Source organism: Urocitellus parryii, chromosome 7, assembly GCF_045843805.1.
Source record: "Urocitellus parryii isolate mUroPar1 chromosome 7, mUroPar1.hap1, whole genome shotgun sequence".
NCBI lineage: Eukaryota > Metazoa > Chordata > Mammalia > Rodentia > Sciuridae > Urocitellus > Urocitellus parryii.
In genome coordinates, this window is record NC_135537.1 from 151857873 (window position 1) to 151880613 (window position 22741).

The 22741-nt window shown below is 43.8% G+C and overlaps 2 protein-coding genes across 2 annotated transcripts; both read right to left on the bottom strand.

Annotated features, from left to right (window-relative positions):
* Positions 1 to 3817: 3817 nt before the first annotated feature.
* Or4d2 (olfactory receptor family 4 subfamily D member 2) lies at positions 3818 to 4753 on the bottom strand. The gene has a single exon (XM_026407362.1). The coding sequence runs from the start codon at positions 4751 to 4753 to the stop codon at positions 3818 to 3820; it is 936 nt and encodes a 311-aa protein (XP_026263147.1).
* Positions 4754 to 16771: 12018 nt separating this feature from the next.
* On the bottom strand, positions 16772 to 17707 carry LOC113195714 (olfactory receptor 4D1). The gene has a single exon (XM_026407352.2). The coding sequence runs from the start codon at positions 17705 to 17707 to the stop codon at positions 16772 to 16774; it is 936 nt and encodes a 311-aa protein (XP_026263137.1).
* Between the last annotated feature and the right edge of the window lie 5034 nt (positions 17708 to 22741).

Consider the following 22741-nt stretch of genomic DNA (forward strand, 5'->3'; position numbering starts at 1 on the left):
AAAATTATTTAGAATTGCCACCCGGTGGTGATCGTAGTCAACAGTCTGTCCTTCCATCTGTGTTGTGTGGTGAGCAAATTCCCTACAGACAACACACACCTTGTTTTCTAAAAAAGTATTGCTTAACATTTTCTAAGTTGTAGATGGAAACAATACATTTATTTTATCTGTTTGTCTTTATGTGGTGCTGGGGATTGAACCCAGTGCCTCACGCATGCTAGGCAAGTGCTCTACCACTGAGCCACAACACCGGCCCTTGCCCCTTTCATTTACCGTCACTAAATGACAAGTCAGGAGGCTTTTAAGTCCTTCCATCCCCTCAAGCCACCCCCCACCACACACACACACACACACACACACACACACACACACACACTTTGGGTCCCTGGGGAGAGGGAGGAAGGGAGCACTGGACTCTGAGCACCTGGAGGGAGAACGGGCCGCTCATGCTGTACTGGAATCCGCCATGCAGGCCCCATCTGGGCTGGGTCACTCTGTGGGATCGCACAATATCTCTTTAGCAGCTGCCAGGGATCCCCAGATCCTTCCATGGTTTCCCAGGCCTGCAGGACCTCTCCAGCCTCCACCCACTTCTCACCAGCCTCCACGCTCCAGCTTGATCTCCCTAAAGTTTCCTGATACACTGTCTTCCCCTCACCTCTGGGTCCTTGTACATGTCCCCTTGTCAGACTAACTTCTACTCATCTTCTCGCCTGGGTTGGGTTGTCACCTCCTCCAGGAAGCCTTCCTTAGCCCTTTCCTATTCAGACCCCCAATTCTGTCTCAGCTGCAGGGCATCCCACACTGATGCCTCCTCAGCCCATATTGTGCTGCACCGAAGGAACACTGTCACCTGGTCCATCCCTGGACGTGTGCCGAGCACCTTGGGGACCTCAGGCCTGATTTTGCCAGCAGTTGTATATCTAGCACCCAGCACAAGGCTAGGCCCAGGGCTGGTGCTCAGGAATGCTGTAGGACAAACAGGAGAGTGTACTTAACTCCAGGAGTTCACATATGCTTTCCACCTGGAAGGGAAGAAAAGTCACCTTATACAGCCACTGGGATTTCCCAAACCTCCAGGGGACAGTGGGGCCACGCCCAGGGTCTTGACCCCAATAGGCCAGGGGGATGGGGTGAGGAAGAGGGTGGGGGCCATAATGGAGGTGATGTAGAGATGGGAGGGCTTTAGGGTGGGCACTAGGTGGTCCCCCAGGGCACGTTAAGAGACAGGAGCCCGAGCTCTGGGTGATTGGAGTGGGTGCTGCTCAAGGGCTGTGAGCATGAAGAACCCACTGAGCACGGAGGCCACATGCTGGGGACAGGGCGGGTGGGGCACCCCATGGGGTTGGGTGTTTGGGAGCCTGTGTGAGCTTTTCCCTCAGCAAGTGGTATCCAGAACCCACTGCTGGGCCATGGGGACCTCAGAAGTTGGGGAGTCTCAGAGGTGAGCTCTTCCTCTAAGAGGGAAAAGGGTGAAGTAAAAAGCCAAGGACACCTACACAGACCCATGAAAAAGGCCACTCTCGGGATGCCAGGAGGTGGCGAGTCTGCTTGGAGACCAGGGAAAAGAGGGCCAGAGGAAGCTGGGCGGTGTCCTCGGGGACTAGGGGCTGTGGCTAGAGACAGCCCCTCGACGGTTCCCCCTTCCTTCCAGGGTTGTGGGAGTGTGAGGCTCTGAGGGACTTGGCTCTACAAGCATCCAGTCCCCTCTGCTGGCTTCTCCTGTCCCTCTGAGCAGCTTTTCCTAGGAAAGGAATCTAAGGGGGTCACCATCTGGCTCCCACCCCGAATCTCATCTCCCCCTACACCCACTGGCTTTCGGCTCCTGAACGGGCCTACCCCCTCCTCCTCCAGGTCTCAACCCCGAGGGCTCTTCCCCCTCTGCTGGCGACTCCTTCTGAGTGTCCAGGTCTCATTCACAGGGACCCTTTCCTGGTCCACCCCCCAGACATGATGCAGTTGGTGGGGTCTTCCTCTCCCTAGGCTTCCAACTCCTTTCCTCAAAGTTCACATCATTGTAATTATACTCGTGTCTCTGCGGTTGGATTTGGTTAAACTCCAGCTCCCTGCAGGTCTGTGGGTGTCCACACAGAATAGCTGTGCACCTGTTTTATGGCTCAGTAGCCTCAACACTTAACATAGTGCCCGGCAAGGAGCCAGATGCTGATTTGTGGAATGGATGATGTCCTGTGACCTTGCCTGTCATGGTTCCGAGGTTGGGGGATGGATTTGTGCCTGGACATCTGCCAGGACCAGGGGCATTGCTTTCTCTGGGCCATGCCAGCCCTGGGTCAGGGGATGCAGTTGGTTGCAGGCCTGGCCCTGCTAGAATCACATCCAGACCTTGGACCATGAAGGAGGTCTCCCTCCAGGGCACCTTTCAGCTTCAGTACACTTGAACCTTCCCGCCCAGCTTCCCCTGGCCAGCTGATAACCTCAAGTTTCTGTAATCACTTTCACAAGAACCGTCCACCAGCCACAGGGGAGCTGCTGGCCACAGGCCTGATTTGATCTCTTTATCTGCTCTGCTCCAACCGCCCCATCCAGACAGCGGGGTCTGAGCAGGGCTTGGGGCCTGGTAGGCCTGCCTCTGCTCCCGTTTTCAGGGGTTCTGGTGGTGGGGTCTTTGGCTTTATTCTAATGATGAGAATACTGACCTGCACAGCGGGAAAGGGCCTGTCTCAAACTTCCGAGGCTCCACTTTAGGCAGAGTCTAGGATGGACCAGGAGTTTGTGCACATGTATGTGAATTTGTATATATTTGTGTTCCAGAGCTGAGGACTGACCCCTTGAGGGAGGCAGTTCTGAGTCTCTGCCTTTAGGAAGCCTGGAGGAAACAGGCTTTGGAGAGCTACCTGGTGGTCCAGCACCATCCTGCCTCTTGAGAAAGAGCTTGACCTCTCTGATCTGCTAATCAATTCGCCAAAGGGCAGGAAGGTTCAGGAAGCAGAAGGGTCAAAACATGAGAGGTCATAGGTCTAGACTGGGGAGTCAGCCAAGGCAAGCGCCCCTCCCTTCTCTCCTCCCACCTGCCTTGGCCTTCTATGAGAGCTTGTTACCCCACCTCCTCCATCAGACTGGGGATTCCCAGGAGCAGAGACTGGGGTACAGTAGGGGAATTGTGGCCTTGCAGACAAGGCAGATCCTGCGTCGATTCATGACGTCATGAGTGAGAAGGCTCAAAGGGCCATATGACTCGGAGGGTGCTGCTGTTTGTAGTAACTTGAGCCCTGGCAGCGCTGGAATCCAGCAGGAATGGCTGCAGCAGATGTGCGTGTTTTCTTGTCCTTGCTGTAGTCAGCCCAGGCCTCACATGGGCTAGGCGAGCGCTCTACCACTGAGCCACAGCCCCAGCCCTGGGACTTCATTTTTAATGTTGAAATAAAGAAAAAACAATGCATCATGGTGCTCAGGAAAGGGCCCTCAGTAGGGGTCTGACTTACCAGCCAAGCTCCTAAGGGCACAGATGTGACCTGATGGAGAGAAGCCCCTCTGGGGGCTGGCAGGATGCCTGAGCCTAAGCAGGCAGAGCATGTAGAGTGGGGGCCTGGAGCCCCTTGTGCTTGAGGGGAACACTCCAACATTTCTCATTGTTTCAAGAGCACAAACCACAAAGAGAAAGCATCCTTTTTTCCTAAAAAACTGAATAAGTTGTTCAGTGTCAAAGTCCATAGACACACACACACACACACACACACACACACACACATCACTAAAAAGATGATTCTCCCAACACAGGCTATGAGTTGAGCAGATATAGTGTCTCTCTCTCCATTTTACAAAGGGAACAGGTCAAAGAGAAGTGATTGACCCACAGTTACACCTTTTTACAAACCAGCCAGTGCATCCCTAATCTCTTCACTGCTGCCTGCATCTCCTGGTTCCTCAGGGTGTAGATCACAGGGTTGAGCATGGGAGTCATGACCGTGTGGCTGATGGACACAGCCTTGTCCATGGGGAAGGGGGTGAAGGGCCGGGCATAGAGGTAAATGCTCGGAATGAAAATCATAGACACCACGATGATGTGGGTGGTGCAGGTGGAAGCTGCCCTCCTTCTCGCCTGCACCGGGTGGGACCTCAGCATCACCAGGATGACCAAGTAGGAGGTCAGAAGGATGAAGAACCAGATGACATCCAGCATCCCACTGTTGGAGATCATGAGGAATTCCAAGAGGGAAGTGTCCGTGCAGGCCAGTCTCAAGACCTGGGGAACATCACAGTAGAAGTTATCCAGGATGTTGGGGCCACAGAAGGGCAGGGGGAGCATCAGGGACAACTGGATGATGGAATGGAGGAAGCCTCCTATCCAGGCTGCCCCCACCAGTCCCACGCAGAGCTGAGCATTCATGATGGTGACATAGTGGAGAGGCCGGGAGATGGCCACCAGACGGTCATAGGCCATCACTGAGAGGAAGAAGACCATGGCGCCTCCCAGAAAGTGGAAGAAGAAGATCTGAGCCATGCACCCCTGGAAGGAGATGGTCTTCTGCTCAGAGAGGAAGTCCACCAGCATCTTGGGGGCAGTGACGGAGGAGAAGCAGAGGTCTATGACAGCCAGATTTCGGAGCAGGAAGTACATGGGTGTGTGGAGCTTGGAGTCTGAGGTCACTGTGACAATGATGAGGAGGTTTCCCACGACGGTGGTGACGTACACAAATAGGAACAGCAGAAACAGGAGAGGCTGCAGCTCCTGAGTCTGTGAGAGCCCCAGGAAGACAAAATCTGACACCCAGGTGAGGTTCTGTGGTCCCATGGTGTCTTCTCCATACAGCTAAAGAAAACGAAACCCAGACATAGATGTTCGAAGTCACTACTTGCCCTGTGAAGGCTCAGGGGACTCAGACAAAGTCGTTGATGGACATTCTCATATGCAGACCATGATACCTGGTGCTGCTCTGTCCCTGAAGGGTTCCCACGTGGGTGTTGGCATACAGATTCCTGAGCTATCCTAGAGTCATCCAGAATTATGCATAACTTGCCTTTCAAAGATGGAAATAGTCATAGGAAAACACTTGGAGTGAGGCAGATCTGGAGTCCGGTTCAGGTCTTCCATTTCCTTGAGATCAGACTGAGCATCTTCCCTGTTCTGTCAGGATCTGAGCTTGCACATCTATAAGGTGGGAACAAAAAGGCTTTCTTTATAGAATTTTCTGTGGGCTTACATGGAGGGACACATATAAAGTCTCTAGAATGATGCCTGGCATAATAAGCAGTAATTCCTCTCCTCTGCTAAGACTCCTAGTTTGAAGCCATCCCTCCTTCCAGTCTCTAAGATTTGGACACAACATTTAACACATGAAAATGTTAAGAGCTGGGGCTGGGATTGTGGCTTAAGAGGTAGAGCACTCACCTAGCATGTGTGAGGCACTGGGTTTGATCCTCAGCACCACATCAAAATAAAGTAAAGATATTTTATATGTCCACCTATAACTAAAAAATAAATATTTTACAAAAATGTTAAGAGCTTTCACACGCCTGCTTTTCCTCCACAGTTCAACCATAAGGTCCTAGAGACTGGGGTCTTAATTTCACAATTTATTAGTACCCTTATGTGTCCATTCTTGTCATAGTCAGTACTCAATGAGAATATGAATAATTATAGGATGTCCAAGTCCTTGTGGAGGAACCTCTGAACCCAGCTGGATTCCTGGGTTACCCAGTTTCTTCCCAGTCCCCAACATAGGTATGACTTACTTTGTAAGGTTCCACAGGACATTGTGGAGGCAAAGAGAGAGATGGGGGAGAGAATTCACTGCATTAAGAAACAGATGATGGATATTGCCTGAAGGTGACTGAATTCTTCTGAAAGGACAGCAACTTTAGAAGATTTACTGAATCTAAGGGTAGAACAAAAAGGAAGAAGTTGAATGAAGAGAAATGGGAATAGATGCAGTAAAGGAGATTAAAGGGTGGAAATGGAGTGATATAGGACAGGCAAAGGGTGGGGAAGGGGAAATACTGGCGCTGGGGAGAGAATGGGCCCATTTGGAGAAGCACATGGAGGAGAAGAGACATTGACAGAGTATGGAGTAAGTGGTCTCCCACCCCGTGTCCTGTCTCAGTCTCCCCCACCCTCTCTCCCCTGGACCATCACAATCTAGTTTCTCCTGGAGGTAATTCTCTTCTCATCCTTCACTTCCATATGCTCCCTTCCATTCCAGTTCTCCTTTTACACAGCTGCCCAGGAGATGTTTCAGTGCAGGTTGGACCATGCTCCTTTCTTGTTATAATCTTTAATGATTATTTTGTGCTCACAGCTTAAAACTCAAACTCTTTGAGTTACCTCAAATGCTTTACGGATAGAACCAGGCGAGAAAAACATACATTAACATGTGGGTGCAACTCCCTCTCAGAATTCCATAGGAAGTAATAAAATATTCCCTCCATATACCTTTCTAAACAGTATTCCTTGTCACCAATTACTGCTTAAGGAATTCATATTTTCTACATATGCCATCTATTTAGTTATTACCATATCTTTGGTAATAATTCCTGATCCTTTAAATACCTTTTGCTGTCTTTTCAACCTAAAAGCCCTCAGATACCACCTTCTTCTCTTTGACTCCTTCCCCCATACAGAATTAATTATTCCTTTCTCTGAATTCCAATAATATTTTTCAAGTACCTCCATTTTAGCACTTACCATTTTTTCCTGTTGTCTGCCTTAATTACATTAGAAATTCAATAACATAGTAGGTTCAACAACTCTCACTTAGTAATTCCTTAAAAAATTTACCAACGTAATGTATTAGCAGTTAATTATGTGACAAAAAAATTATGGCTAGGTGGAGAATTTCATAGTTGATTTTCTTCATCTCTTTTTTTCCATTGCTCTTTGCATCTTCCCTTAAAATCCCAGGGCCAATTCTACGTTGGGTTGTTTTTGTGGTAAGCTGGAGCCTCTGTTTTTAACAACATATTCTACCTGTTGTACTTCCTGGCTCTCTCCTGACACATTAGACTCACTCACATCAAGTTTATATCACTTGTTTCTTACTCCCGGCCTCCAGCAGATGTTGCAGGTGAGCAAACTCTGTCCTCGCACCTTCCTTCAGCCCAGAATGGGACTTTTGTGGTCTTACATCTATCTTGGAGATCTTTGCTGTAGCTGCAGCTTCCCAGCCCTGTCCATTCCTCATGTGTATGCTCAACCATGGGGCCCTAGAGGAAGTGGTAATAACCTTGGGAAGAACTATTGGACAGGGCTCAGGAATCAGAGCTGGGCTAATTACCACTGGGACCAAGGGAGAAATGGGAGTTGTTAAAAAGTTTCTATACGTCTCAAAACATATACTCTTTGAGAGGTCTTCCTTAGGGACCCAGAGTACCAAGAACACTGGAAATTTTAGAGATTTTGGGAATGTGGAGTTTGCAGGAAAACATCCAGAAGGATGAGGCCATCTTCCAAAGAAATGGATTCTCTAGTAGTTTTAGAAGAAACTATTTCTTAAATCATTGATTCTTACTCTTGAAAGAATCACCTGAAGGTTTGTTAAAAGACTGGCGTGCCCAGCCCAGACTTTCTCATTTGGCAAGTCAGTGGTAAGGCTAAGAATCTTACTAACCCAAGGCATTTGTAACGAGTTTTCTGTAAGTACTGGTGCATCTGTTCCAGGGACTGGACATTGAGAACCTCTAACTTGCTCATCCGCATGATGGACAGTTCTCCCGTGGCTTTGTCAAGCTAAATGATTTGATTTTCCTTTCTTCTCTTTCTTCTTCTTTTAAACTGAAGTGATCTTAGGCAGTCATAGGTAGGAAATTGTTTGTACACTACAACAGAAACTTAATACCCCATAAACCACGTTCTTCTTTTTGCCAACAGACCACCACAGTTAATTCACCACTCATATCCAATTCTATTTGCACCAGCAATAAGGTGCTTGCATTCTTCACATGTTAATTATTACCCTCGTTAATATAGTAGTTGGTACAGGAAACCCATAGATGCTCTCATTATGAGGAATTGATTTTAAAAAAACTCAATTTAACTAGAATTATAAACTTGATGTGATGTAAAAATGATGTAACTTCTTAAGTAGAGTTCTCTTCTGGGTGAGGAAATGAAGATTCCACCTCTAAATGAAACGAATGAGAGCATCATATTGTGAGGAAGAGCTTGCTGAATGGAAGGTGCCAATGTGGATATCTTGGAAAAATAACAGTATGGCACAAACCAGATTTTTAATTTCCAAGAATTTTTTTCTCATTCCCTGATTATACCTTTATGAAATGCAATCTTATTTCGTGAATCTTGTTTTGTTAAAGCTTTTTCAAAGTGTCCCTTTCTCTGTCTTGACTATATTCATGTTAATCACCTGGTTGTGATATGATACTATAGTTTTGCAAGATATATCTGTCTCAGCCTGTTTGGACTGCTAGAAATTTATCTCTCATGGTTCTGGAGCCTGGGATATCTGAAATCAAGGCACTGACATATCAGGCATCTTATGAAGGTTCTGGCTTACAGGGCTGACTTCTCCTTGTGTCCTCATGTAGTGGAAAGAAGAGGGAATTCTCCAAGGTCTCTCTTATAAGGGCACTAATCCCATTCATGAGGGCTCCACCCTCATGTCTTAATCACCAACCAGGATACCATTACGTGGGCTATTAATGTTTCGACTTGTGGATTTGGTGGGGCACAGACATTCAGCTAATAGTAGTTACCATCAGAGGAAACTGGATCAAGGGAACATGAGAGCTCTGTTATTTCTTACAATTTCAGGTGAATCTACAATTACTTTTAAATGAAAGTTAATTAAAATCTTTTTTTTAAGTTTTCTTCTTTTACTTATATTATTTTTGTTTTCTTATAGTTCATTTTTTTCAGTTTCTTGGGCTTTTAAATTTTGTTTTACTATCTTTTAAGTTGATGTTAGTGTCTACCTTATATCTTTTATATTGTTATTCATCCGTCTGATAGTCTCTGGCTAACATTTAAAATTAAACCTGAAAATGCTGACTGGAAGCACTTCATGCATGATCAGGGTTGAGAACCTGTAGGTCTCACAAAGGCTGCTCAGGTCTGTTGTTTTTCCAAAAGATCTCTGAGTGCCAATTTGGAAAGATGTCCTGGAACTGTTTAGTGATCTATAAATAGAATCTTCTGGTTTTTCTGTAAGGGCTCAGATATTGGAATTCTGCATTAGGGTTGATGGAGAGAACTAGGAGTGGGGTTTTCTTTTGCCTGCATAAGCACTTCCCAGCCCCTGAGCCCACTAATCTTATTCATGTTATTTGTTGGCTTCACTAGGCTTTTGATTTTATGACCCCTCTACATGACAGAATTTTCTCATTGTCAAGATTTTCTCTTACAGCCAGTTGTATCTCTTCCTGCTGCCAAAGGCTTAAAACTACCTGACAGACTCTATTGTTTGCCATTCCCAATGCTTTATTTCTTTTTCATCCTGGCTAAAATAATCAGATATTCACCTTTGTATTCCCCTTTATAGACTGGGATGACCATATGACGATGCTGGCCAACTAAGTCATGTAAGAATTCTACTGACATGGTCTAAGAAAGTTTTCTTTCCCAATAAACAGGAAAAGGTACATAAGTGCTTTCCTTCTAAAATTAATTTAATTTAATTCTAATTTTTGTGAAACTGGGGATTGAATCAAGGGCTTTGTGTAGGCTAGGTAACCATTTTACCACTGAGTTATATCCTCAGCTCTCTGAATGAATGTTAATATAAATATATGATTCCTGAGCTTTGGCAGGCATATTGCCATCATGTGGGGAAAAGTAAGGAATTGTAGAACAACCCACTAGAAGCCCTAACATTTTTGAGCTACTAAATAACCAACTTGAAATTTCCTGTTGTCTAGTCATGTATTAGCATGAAATGATAACTTTCTCATTATCAAATCTGCTGTCATTTGATTATCCTGTTATTTGCAGCCCAAACATCTTATTTATCTATATTTCAAAGGATGTAGCTATTGTTTTCTAAAGAATGCACACACCCATTTCAGCTGCATCATATTGTAAGCATCACATTTTAAGAGGGAGATGTTGCTGAACAAGAGTGAATGACCGAAGACTTGACCAGGATGGTGGAGTCAGGAAACTAATACCAATGGGACAATCAAGGAAGTGCAGATATTTTATCTTGAGAACAGATCATTTGGAGAAGGTGAAAAATATCATCAGGTATTTTAGTGCAAAAAAGTGAAAAACCCACTCCCACCTTCTGTCCCTGAACAGTAGAGGTTGCTCCATCATGGTCCACTTTGAGAAAAAGGAAACTGAATTCAGGAAACTCGCAACAATTTTGGGCATTTGCATGATCCTCGCCCTATGTCTGCCTTGTCCACTCACTTGCCATCTGCCACTGTGGACCTCTGGACGGCTCTGATGCTGAATGCCCTCAACTGTCCACACCCCACCCGATAGAGAAGAAGGACTTTGGTTTACTTCCCCCCCCCCCAGCTTCAACCCCTTTCAGCAGGAAGCAGTTTTGGAGAGGTCATTACCCATTTTTCCATAGAAATGGAAAATAGGAATTGACAGTGGGGAAATGTCCCAGTGGTCCACTCTATGCTTTTAATATGACCCTTGCTACTCTGCCACTGCAACTTATTTTTTAAATAGATGTGTTTCTTTTTCTTCCTCTCTCCATGCTCCTCCCTAATCTCAGGGGAAACAGGATTACCTTACTTCCCCATCCTAGGCAGAGTTACCCGTCTCTGAGCACACACCTACCATAGGATGGTGGGGATGGTACCAGAAGATCTCAGAAATGACTATCTCCCAAATTAACAAACAAATTACAACTCCAACAGAACATGTGGAATGTAGCCTTCACATCACCTCTTTAAAAGCCTGCTGATGGGAGAAGCACAGCATTTGGGACAGGACTCCTGTGTGTTTCTCTTTTGCTAGAAAAACAATGAACCTTCTTTTTACTTTTTCTCGGAATAAAAATAAAATAAAATAAAAGGGTGAAAAGCCTGTTCCCAGGGATCACACAGCTCAAATAAGACACAAAATCCACTTCCATTTCCCTCAGTGCTCATTTCCAAAGTTTGGCTATGAATATGGGGAAATGTATGAAATGGAAAAGGAATAGAAGTGAAGGAAGATAGTAAACTCATTTATGGCTTAGAGAGAAACCAAGAAGAGCCTAAGACTTTTATTTCTTGGATGAAATGATTGCTGGAAAGGAAATAGAAACAAAAAAAGGCTTCAGTAGTATCTTCTTAACTTTGGATCAATATTTATTTGTTTGTTTTGGCTTAAACCAACACAACTTTATTATTTTTTGGTTCAGGGGATGGAATTCAGAGCTAACAGTGGATCTCACTGGCTAAAAGCAAGGTGCCAACACAACTGTATTCTTTCTGGAAGTTATGGGACAGCCCCTTACCTTGCCATTTCCAGCTCCTGTGTTCCTGTATTTCATCTGTATTCCTCATTTCTTTTTTGTTTTGTTTGTATTCTTTTTAAATTTTAATTTGTTATATATGACAACAGGATGCATTACAATTCATATTACACATATAGAGCACAATTTTTCATATCTCTGGTTGTACACAAAGTAGCCTACCAACCAAGTAAAGACCAGGACTGGACGGATACACAGCTGAATTCTACAAGACCTTTAAAGAAGAATTAATAGCATTACTCTTCAACTTATTTCAGGAAATAGAAAAAGAGGCAGCACTTCCAAACTCATTCTAGGAAGCCAATATCACCCCAATTCCAAAACCAGGCAAAGACACATCCAAAAAGAAAAAGAAAAAAGAAAAAGAAAGAAAGGAAAAGAAGAAAAAAAGAAAGAAAGAAAGAAAACTTCAGACCAATATCTCTAATGAACATAGATGAAAAAAATTCTCAATAAAATTCTGGAAAATCAAATACAAAAACATATCAAAAAGACAGTACACCACGATCAAGTGGGGGTTCATTCCATGGATCAATATTATACAGAGACCTTCACGAAAGGATGCATACCCCACAGGACACAGAATAAACACACAGAAATAGAGAGAAATGAAAAATAGATTTTGAAATTGACAGAAGGAAAGAAAGAGCAGTAGAGAGGAAAAAGTAAAATGGTCAAGATACTTGGAAAATTTAAAATGAATAATGTATATATTATGGTTTAGATATGAAGTGTTCTCCCAAAACTCAGGTGTGAGATGATACAAGAATTTGCAGGGGCAAAACGATCAGATTATGAAAGGTATAACCGAATCAGTGAATTAACGCACTGATATGGATTAATTGGGTGATAACTATAGGCAGGTAGGGTATGGCTGGAGCAAGTAGGTCACTGAGGTGTGCCTTTGGGATTTCTGTTTCGTCCTTAGTGTGCTCTCTCCCTCCCTCCCTCCCTCCCTCCCTCCCTCCCTCTCTCCTCTGTTTCCTGGTTACCATGACCTGGTCTGCTTTGCTCCACCATGCCCTTCCATCATGATGTTCTCCTTCATCTTGATCCCAGAGCTGTGAAGTCAGCTGACCATGGACTGAATCTCTGCAATCATGAGCCAAAATAAACTTTCCCTTCTCTAAGTTATTCTGGTTGAATATTTTGGTCACAGCAATGCAAAAACTGACTAAAACAGCAATTGGTGGTGAGAAATGAGGATGCTGCTGAGACTAACTTGACAATGTAGTTCAGAAGCCTTTGGAACTGGTTTTCACAGGAGAGGAATTTTTGAAAAGCTTAAAGATACAAGGTGGAAGATCTTTAGAATACTGTAAATGGAGCTTAAGGGACAATTCTTGTGGGGGCTCAGAAGACCAGAATGCTGATAAGACTGTGGACAATAAACTCTGAACACATGAAGCTTCAGAGGTTGACTCTGTTGAAAATTGGACTAGAGGACATTCATGTTCTGGCAAAGAATTGTCCACATTTTCCCCATGTTCTGAGATTTTTCTGTGATGCTAAACTTAAAGGTGAGGGACTAACCTAGTAGAGGAAATTTCATGGAAGAACAATGTTCAAGTGGTAGCATGGGTGTTGCTGTCATAATTAGGAGCAGAAAGCAAAAGCAGAAAGATTTGAAAATCTTGCTGTTTGGCCAGAAAAGCACACGTAAAACTGGGGCTAAGGAAGGTGTGGTTAATAAAGAGATTATAGCCACTAAAGAGGTGCTAAGTACTTTGAAGAGAACAATTGGAAAGATGGCTTGAGGGCATCTCAGGAATTGGCATGATCACACTCAACACAGTTTCAAGGCTTGTAGAAGTAAAAATTCCTTTGAGAAATGACTGTAATGGTAAATTTGAATTGTTAATTTTATTGGATTAAAAAATGCCAAGGATTAAGAGGCTTATGGGTGTGTCAATGAGGGTGTGTGTAGAAATAACTGGCACTCCTGAAATGGAGGTCCTCTTCTCTAAGTGTGGTCAGCACTGTCTAATAGGATGATGGCTTGGATATAATAAAAATTGGAAAGACAAAAAAGCAGCAGCAGATGCAAGCTCTATTCTTCTTGAACCGGTTCTTGATTGCTGCTGAGAATATTTAATTCTCATCTCTTCCCTCTTCCAAAGCAGAATCTGTCAATGATTCCTCAGAAGCTTTGGGTAGCACCGTTGATCTCTCTGGTTCTGGGGCTTCAGCCTCTTGGACTGTGCAGCTACTACTGGTTCTTCCAGCTCTCTAGCCTACAGACGGCCACTGTGGACTATCCAGCTTCTGGTTGAGAAAGCCAACTTAATAAGTCCCCTTTTTATAATTATACTTCCTGTTGATTGTGTTCCTCTAGAGAACCCTAGATAATACAGAGACCATGGGGGCACCCTTCTTGCACAAGGTGAAGGATGAGGGCAGGGAAGACCTAGGATATTGTTTTATGTACTTTGTCATTCAGACACTCAGAGGCTGCTACAGCCATGTTCCCAGGAGTCTCAATTAGTGCTCAAGATCGTGGCAAATTTTAGCTTCAACATAGTGCTAATTCTGCAAGAATGCAGGATGCTGGAGTTAAGGGGTCATGGATTTCCACCAGGATTTCAAAGGAAGTTCTGGGAAGCCAGGCAAAGTATAACAGGGTTGAAATCCCTGATACATGAAGATGTGAGAAGATAGCTGAAGCTGCAGTGGAGACTGCTGAGATTAACAGAGGACAGTTCTATGGAACATCTGCTGATGAAAACTGCAGGAATCAAATACAGACAAGATAATATAGAGGCCACATGTGCTGCAACCAACAAGACCACAGGGTCAGGGCCACACAAGAACCTTGGAGAGAATATCACTTTGTCATGTGCCCCAGACGATGGATGTGAAGCTGCAGAACTTGTTTGCCCAGTTGGATTCTGGTCTTTTTTTAGTCCCATCCATTCTTTCTATACCACTATTTATCCCTTTTGGAATGGAAATACTTACTCTGTGCCACTGTATAATGGGTATATGCAACTTGCTTTTGATCTTTACAGGGGAAAACATCCAAGGGTTTGCCTGGAGTCTCAGATGAGATTTTGGCCTTGGAATTTTGGTAATACTGGGACTGTAAGACCATAGAAACTCTTAGAAATGGACTAATTTGTTAGTCCATTGTGAGATGGGTGTGAGTTATTGGGGGCTTGGGCAGAATGCTATGGTTTATATGTGAGGTGACCCCCAAAAGCTCATGTGTGAGACTATGCAAGGAAGTTTAGACGGGAAACAACAGGTTGATGAGAGCCTTCACCTAACCTGTGCATTAATCCACTGATATGGATTAACAGGGTGGTACCTTCAGGCCATCAGGGTATGGCTAGAAGAAGTAGGTCACTGGAGACTTTTGTGGATATTTTGTCCTTGGTGAGCAGCGTGCTCCCCCACTCCTTCCTGGATGCCATCTTCTGAGCTGATTTCCTCTGCCGTGCCCTTTTCCCATGACATTCAGTTTCACCTCTGGCCCAGAGTTATGGAGTCTGCCAACCGTGGACTGAGCCTTGGAAACCATGAGCTGAAATATACTTTCCCTCCTCTAAATTATTCTTGTTGACTATTTTGGTCATGTTAACCCAAGGCTGACTAAAACAGTATGCCCCCTGTCCTCAATAAGATCTCATTCTAGAGTGGGAAGTTCAGGAGAAAGGCAAAGCAAAGCATGCATGGGGTACAGCCTTGGAACGGAAATCATTAACCCAAAGTTTGAACTTTAATAGCCATGGTCCTGTACTCTTTGGCCTTTGTTCCCCAACCATATTATGCCATCCTTCTCTCAGCCACACTGTCACTATCCAAATGAAGGAAATATTACGTTGGATAATGTCTTGGTTTGTTATACTGCTACCAAAAATACCTGAGGCTCAGTAATTTATTAAGAACAGAAATTTATTTTCTCACAGCTCTGGAGGGTGAGAAGATCAAGATCAAATCCCTGGAAGGTTTGGTTGCCTAGAGAGGACTTCTCTTTGCTTCCAAAATGGTGCCTTCTTGCTGCAGCCTCTGGAGGGAAGGAATGCTGTGTCCTCGAACGGTTAAAAATGAAGGACAATCCCATTCACCAGGGAAGAACCCTGAAGGCCTATTCTCCTCCAAAGTCCCCACCTCTTAAAGTTGGCCAGTTGTCTTAAACCCATTTCTGCTGCCATAACAAAACACCACAGATGGAGTAAATTATAAAATAAAAATGTATTCCTCACAGCTCTGGAGGCCGGGAAGTTTTACATCAAGTTGCCAGTATTGTATGAGGGTTTTCTGGCTGTGGGATGACATGGCAGAGGGCATCACCTGAAGAAAAGTGGTATCGTTAGAGTTCACGTCACTCTTCCTGATTTTATAAAGCCATTAATGCCACCATGGGGGTGTCTTACCTCTTCTAAGTACCAAAAAAGCTCCTCTTCCAAATACCATCAACATATAAATTTGGATACTAAGTTTCCAAGTCATGAAATTTGGGGAAACACCATAGCAGGTAAGTAACATATTTTGAAGATTGTCCAGGAAGTATTTAGCAGAGAAAGAACAAAACCAAAGGGAAAGTGCCATTACAGGAAACACCTGGACAATGTTAAAAGTCCAAGCACTAAAAAAAAAAAAAAAAAGTTAGAGCACTGCCAGGTGTGGTAGTACACACCTGTAATTTCAGCATCTTGGGAGGCTAAGACAGGAGGATCATAAGGTCAGAGCTAGTCTCAGCAACTTAGCAAGGCACTGAGCAACTTAGTGAGACTTTGTCTCCAAAGAAAAAAATTAAAAAGGCTCAGTGGTTAGGCATTCCTGGATTCAATCCCTGGCACCGAAAAAAAAAAAAGGAGAAGGAGAAGGAGAAGGAGAAGAAGAAGAAAAGAAAGAAATGGAGAAAGAAAGAGTTGGACTATTTCCTAAATACCACAGTGGGAATGAGGTGGGGAGACAAGGAGCAGAAAAGAACATGATTGTCCTGGAGTTGAGACAAAGCGGTTGATCATTCACCAGAAATTCATCTATAGATGAGGAACTCTCTAGGTTTTCCTTTGTGATCCTGGGAGAGTCTCAGTTTCAGATACCATCCATATCTTCTGGCCCTAAACTTGAAGTCAGAGGAACAAACCTTTTCCCCTTACTTGCTGCTTACCTTTGAACAAGTCACCACTCCCTGAATTTTCTCATTCGTAAAACTCTTTAATAATGATATATCCACCACCAATTTTGTGGGGGGAAAAAAAACAAGAATAAAGTGTGAAAGTGCCTGACCTAGTACGTGACCCAGGAGGAAGTTTTTAAGAAATAGTGGTGTAATCTGATTTGTTGTACTTTATAAAGACTTGCTGCCGTCTTTTCACATGAGATAGCACAAGTTCAGAGTGAAGATCTGTCTTGGAAGTCAATCTATTTAAAGTTCACTCCCTGCTGCAAATCACTAGGCGTTTGCCTAGTCTCTTCATGGCTGCCTGCATCTCCTGGTTCCTCAGGGTATAGATCATGGGGTTGAGCATGGGAGTCATGACGGTGTAGCTGATGGACACAGCCTTGTCCAAGGGGAAGGGAGTAAAGGGCCGGGAGTAGATATAGATACAGGGAATGAAGATCATGGAAACCACAATAATGTGGGTGGTGCAGGTGGAAGCTGCCTTCCTCCTCGCCTGTCCCGAGTGGGACCTTAGCATCACCAGGATGACAGTGTAAGAGACGAGAAGGAGGAGGAACCAGATGAGAACCAGCATCCCACTGTTGGAGATCATGAGGAGCTCCAGGAGGGATGTATCTGTGCATGCGAGTCTCAATACTTGGGGAACATCACAGTAGAAGTTATCCAGGACATTGGGGCCACAGTAAGGCAATGGGAGCATTAGAACCAGCTGGACAATGGAGTGGACAAAGCCCCCTGCCCAGGCGGCCACCACCAGCCCCACACACAATCGAGTGTTCATGATGGTGACGTAGTGGAGGGGCCGGGAGATGGCTATGTACCGGTCGTAGGCCATCACTGAGAGAAAGAAGACGGTCCCACCTCCCAAGAGGTGGAAGAAAAAGATCTGGGCCATGCATCCCTGGTAGGAGATGGTCTTGGTCTCATGAAAGAAGTCCACCAGCATCTTTGGGCAGGTGACTGTGGAATAGCAGAGGTCGATGACGGCCAGATTTCGGAGCAGAAAATACATAGGCATGTGGAGCCGGGGGTCGAAAGTCACTGTAAGCATGATAAGAATGTTTCCCACGACAGTGGTGATGTAGACAAATAGGAACACCAGGAACAGGAATTCCTGGAGCTCCCGGGTTTGTGAGAACCCTAAAAGGACAAACTCTGACACCCATGTGATGTTCTGTGGTCCCATGGGGTCTTCCCCATGTGCCTAGAGAGGAGCAAAGAAAAAAATCAAGAAAATTTAATTATTTTTCCTTTGGAAGGTCAGGTTTGAGTTGATCAAAGTCACTGCTACGTGCCATTCTGAGATGCAGCTTGGGGGAGCCTTCCTTCCATGAGGATAAATACATATTTAAGCATCAAGGGAAATCTTCCTATGTGGTAGCTTCAACAGCATGGCTTGGCCTCCCTGAGACAGCCCCTATCCTCGGACCCTACACTCCCAACCCTCAACCTCCCACTTGATCACTGACTTCTGAAATGCCGAGAGCATACTTCATTATTTTATCTTATGCCCTTTATCCCCACTAAGAGTATGACTGCCAGGCACAGTGGCACATACCTGTAATCCCAGCAACTGCGAAGGCTGAGGCAGGAGGATCGCAAGTTACAGGCTAGCCCCAGCAATGTAGCAAGACCTGTCTCAAAATTAAAAATTTAAAAAGGGTTTGGGATGTAGCTCAGTGGTAGAGAACTCCTGGATTCAATCTCCAGAATGCAAAAAGGAGGGGTATCTGTGAAAAGGGAGAAGACTGTGTGCAGCAAGATTACAAACTGCTGGAAATGTCTGGAAAATGATGATGCATACATTAAAATTCAGCACAATAGCAAGGCATTGTGGCACATGCCTGTGATCCCAGAGACTTGGGAGGCTAAGGCAGTAGGATCACAAGTTCAAGGGCAGCCTCGGCCACTTAGTAAATCCCAAAGTTACTTAGCAAGACCCTGTCTCAAAAGTTTTAAAAATTAAAAATAAGAGCTGGGAATGTGGTTCAGTGGTTAAGTGCCTCTGGGTTCAATCCCTGATACCAAAAAAAAATAAATAAATAAAAGTAAAAAGAAAACTCAGTACACTACTCTCTCTATTTGGTACACTACTCTTTCTACTGGTGGGTGTATAAATATTTCCATGGTAGATGAAAATTCAATGATACACTCATTTTGATCCCGATGTCTTTGTGTTACTTGAATATTTTTACTTTGAACAATGCACAAGTCATGGTGGAAAGTAATGGATATGAAAATAATACATGCATGGATTTTATCACCTAGAAGTGTAGGTGATACAAAAAATGATTTTGTAATTCTTATAATTGTACATAAAATTTGTATATAATATGCCTGATATAAATTTCACAACACAAATTAAAAAACCATATCATCATTACCATCAGCCTACTCCCAAATACCAGGTAGCACTCTCAACTCTCTCAGCAATTTACCTGTTAGTATAAATGAATTTCCATTCATTCCTGAGAGCCAATTATGATCTTGAGAGATGTGATAGACATGCGCCTGATGCTAGAAGATGCTTTTGAAATGCTGAATGATTCAAAACTTATCTTTTAAAAATATTCATGACTTATTATTACCTATGGAGAAAGAATTCAAACTTATCTCAAATTCATCTGTCATTGAAGATGTTCAATTAAAATATAACAAGAGGCAATTCATTTCTTGAATTATCACATTGATAAATAATTTTTTAAACTTGTAAACTCAGCACTATTGAGAGTTTGGAGAAATAGCAAATCACTGGTAGTGTAATCATTCTGAAGACAATTTGAAAATATGTATTAAAACCATAAATGATTCATACTCTCTGACCATTAATTTCTCTCTTGGGCATCCGCTTTAAGAGAACAAAAGTTAATTTTTTAAATGTATGGTTAAAGTTGTTCATCAGAGCAGTAAAATATCAGTATAATATCAATAAGAAACATTACAAATGCACAACTCTAAGACATCGGTTAAATTAAATGTGGTACTTGTGAAATACTAGTTAGCAATAAATACATTTAATTATATGGGATTTTGTTTTACCATGTAGTGCTGTTGTTTTATTTTTTAATTTTTTTTTTGAGAGAGAAATTTTTAATATTTATTTTTTAGTTTTCGGTGGACACAACATCTTTATTTTATTTTTATGTGGTGCTGAGGATCGAACTCAGTGCCCCGTGCATGCCAGGCGAGCACATTAACACTTGAGCCACATCCCCAGCCCAGTGCTATTGTTTTAAATGGAGAATTACAAAACATTTTGTTAAAATATGTTATGTTGATATGCTCTATGTATTTTATATATGTTATAAAGGCAAAGGGAAAAAAGAAGACCAAAACGTAACAAGGTCTACAATGGTTACATCTGGTTGGTGGGACTGACTGAATACATATTTTTATCCTTTATAATTTTTTTATTTCTCATATTTTATAGTCATAAAATTTTAATAAAACCCCAAAGAAGTACTACAATAAAACCAAAAGGGAAACAAGATAAAGACTGAGCGGCTTCTCAGGGTTACCCGGCACCAGCAGTGTCAAGGGCTAAAGACAACCCAGGTGTGGAAGGTGTGGATTTCAGGGTACAGGAAACCACAGAGCCCTGAGGAAAGTCAAGAGGAAATAGAGGAGAAGAGAGGTACAAGTGATGGGGAGAGGAAATGTCCCCCCAGCCCCCCACCCCCGTGGACAGAAGGAACCATTGCAGAACCACCCAGTTCCTTTCCTCCTGATAATCAGTTCTCCTTCACAGTTCCCAGGGTCTCTTTAATGGGCACATCCTGTTGGCAGCCACGGGTCCTTTCTCCTCCACATCCCTGTGCCATGTGGACCAGTGAGCTGTCATTATCATTCTGTAATCATTCTTTTTTTTTTTTTTTTTTTGGATGGTGCTGGGGATTGAACCCAGGACCTTGTGCATGTGAGGCAAGTACTCTACCAAATGAGCTATACCCCAGCCCTCTGTAATCGCTCTTATTCCTTCTCTACCCCAACATCACATTCCTTTCTGGATCTATTTCTGCCTCTTATGCCCTGGCCCAGCTAGATTTCTCCCTTGCATTCTGCATGCGTTGTCACCAAGGCTCATTTGTTCTTCCTCTGCCTGACTCATCGCTATGGGCTTCCAAGTGCCTGCCTGCCTCTAGGTTGAGCTCCGTTTTAATCCACACTGTGCAATACAGCACATATGTAAACTTCCTAATAGACATCTTCCCCCTTTAGTTCAAAGTGCTTTCAAAAATTTCCATGGCTATTTATTGTCAGTGGAACAGGGCTCACATTTAGATGGGTCTTAGGGGCTTCCTCACCACTCGCCTCCTCCCTTTCTTTCTAGACCTATCTTCCACTTACTAGAAACCGTTTATTGTTCTAGTAGATGTGATTGTCCTCAGAGTAAACAGTTATTCAGTGTTTACTATGTGCCATGGTGAACATTTTAAGTATTATCCTATTTAATCCTCACATATTGGTCTGATGCTTATAAAGTATAGTACATGAATAATTCATATATATTTATACATAAAAGACCTGGGGCTTGAAGAGGGTAAATAACTGCCCCCAGATCACACTGAAAATGAGTAGCAGAGCGGGGATTTAAGCCAGGTCTGACTGGCCCCAGAATCTGCACTCCTACCACCAATCTCTTCTTCCTTTCTCCCCTCTAAGACTCCTCGACTCCAACCAAGCTGATCTCCTCCTGGGTTCCTCTGTCTTAGTGCTTTTCATTGGGTCAGGGTCCTGCTCCACCATAACTGCCTTTCAGAATTCTACCCATTTTTTTTAAAATTTATTTTGTGGTTTCTTCTTAGACATGACAGTAGAATCCATTCTGATAAAATTATACAAGCATAGGATATATCTTATTCTAATTAAGACCCCATTCTTGTGGGTAGGCATGATGGGGGTCCACTTACGGAATTCCATGTGTGTACAAAGGAAAATTGTGTTACATTTATGCTACTGTCTTTCCTATTGAAATCTACCCCTCTTTGAAGGTTCACTGACAGTTAGCTCTTCTATAACACTGCACGTGTTGGCATTTTTCCATGAGGACAGCCCTGTCCCGTCATATGGATTGTAATTTCACTGTAAATCCAGGAAGTCGAGTACACTGTGGCACCTAGAGCCCACGGAGCCTTTCTACAAGTGGTTCCCAAATGAATGCTTGATTGCCTGATGGTGGATGGAGTGCTGCGATGGGCCAGACCACTGAGAGTTGAGAAGAGAGGAGACACTGGAAGACAGAGAGCAGTTTGAGAAATCTTGAAGGAAATCCAAGAATCCTACTTCCTAACTTGACCAGATTTGTGAACCTACAAGCATCATCTCAGCACAATCAGCACTCTTTCTGCAAACTTGCAAGAATCGTTGGGAATGCTTCTCCCACCTACCTGCACAGAGAGTACATTTAGAGGGATTCTAGACAGGAAAGGAAATAATGAGATATAGGGGAAGGACACAAATGCATGGGGAAAGGGAAGGATTCCAGGCGCCTTTCTGTTGTTTCTCAGTCATGTCTTCCACAGGTCTCTGCTCTTAGGAAATCAGTCCACGTGGTGCAAAGAGGGAGCAGGGGAGGAGGAATACGTGGGCTCCAAAAATAAGAGAGAATCTACTCTGTGACAATTTGGGAACAATAATAGTTTTCAATAAACACAAATTTTAAGAACAGGGAGGCTAAGGTGAAAGGGTGGAAGCAGGAAGGAATGAACTCAGGAGTGAGTGGGAGAGGTGGTAGGCAGGAGAAGGAGGAAGGTGGAGAAAGAGAGGAGAACTAAAAAGGAAACACTAGAGGGTGGGAAGTGTAAGAATAAGACCTGGTTGTATTTTCTCCTAGGGGTGGGAAGAAGCTGCATGGTGGATGTGGGAGGTGGGGGAAAGAACAGTGCATGTCTATATTCTGCTCTCTCTCCCACCTTCTGTCCTAAATTCCACCTAACACATAAACCATGTAGACAAAAGTCTTAGTTCTAGATACACGTAGCTGTTCTCCAAATGTCATTGCTCCAGAATTCTTGCCCAGTGGCTTCTTCATACCTTCCCCTCCCCACACTTGTCTCACCATAGGCTTTGGCAGGAGACTCCTCAGTGTTGACTTGACCACAGGAAGGACACTGGAGCCTCACCTACCTCCAGCCCAAAGTAGCCAAGGAGATTTAGAGCCTCGCATCTTCTTGGTCACCCTTGTCCTGCAGCTGTATTCTTCTGTCCTCTCTCAGACCAG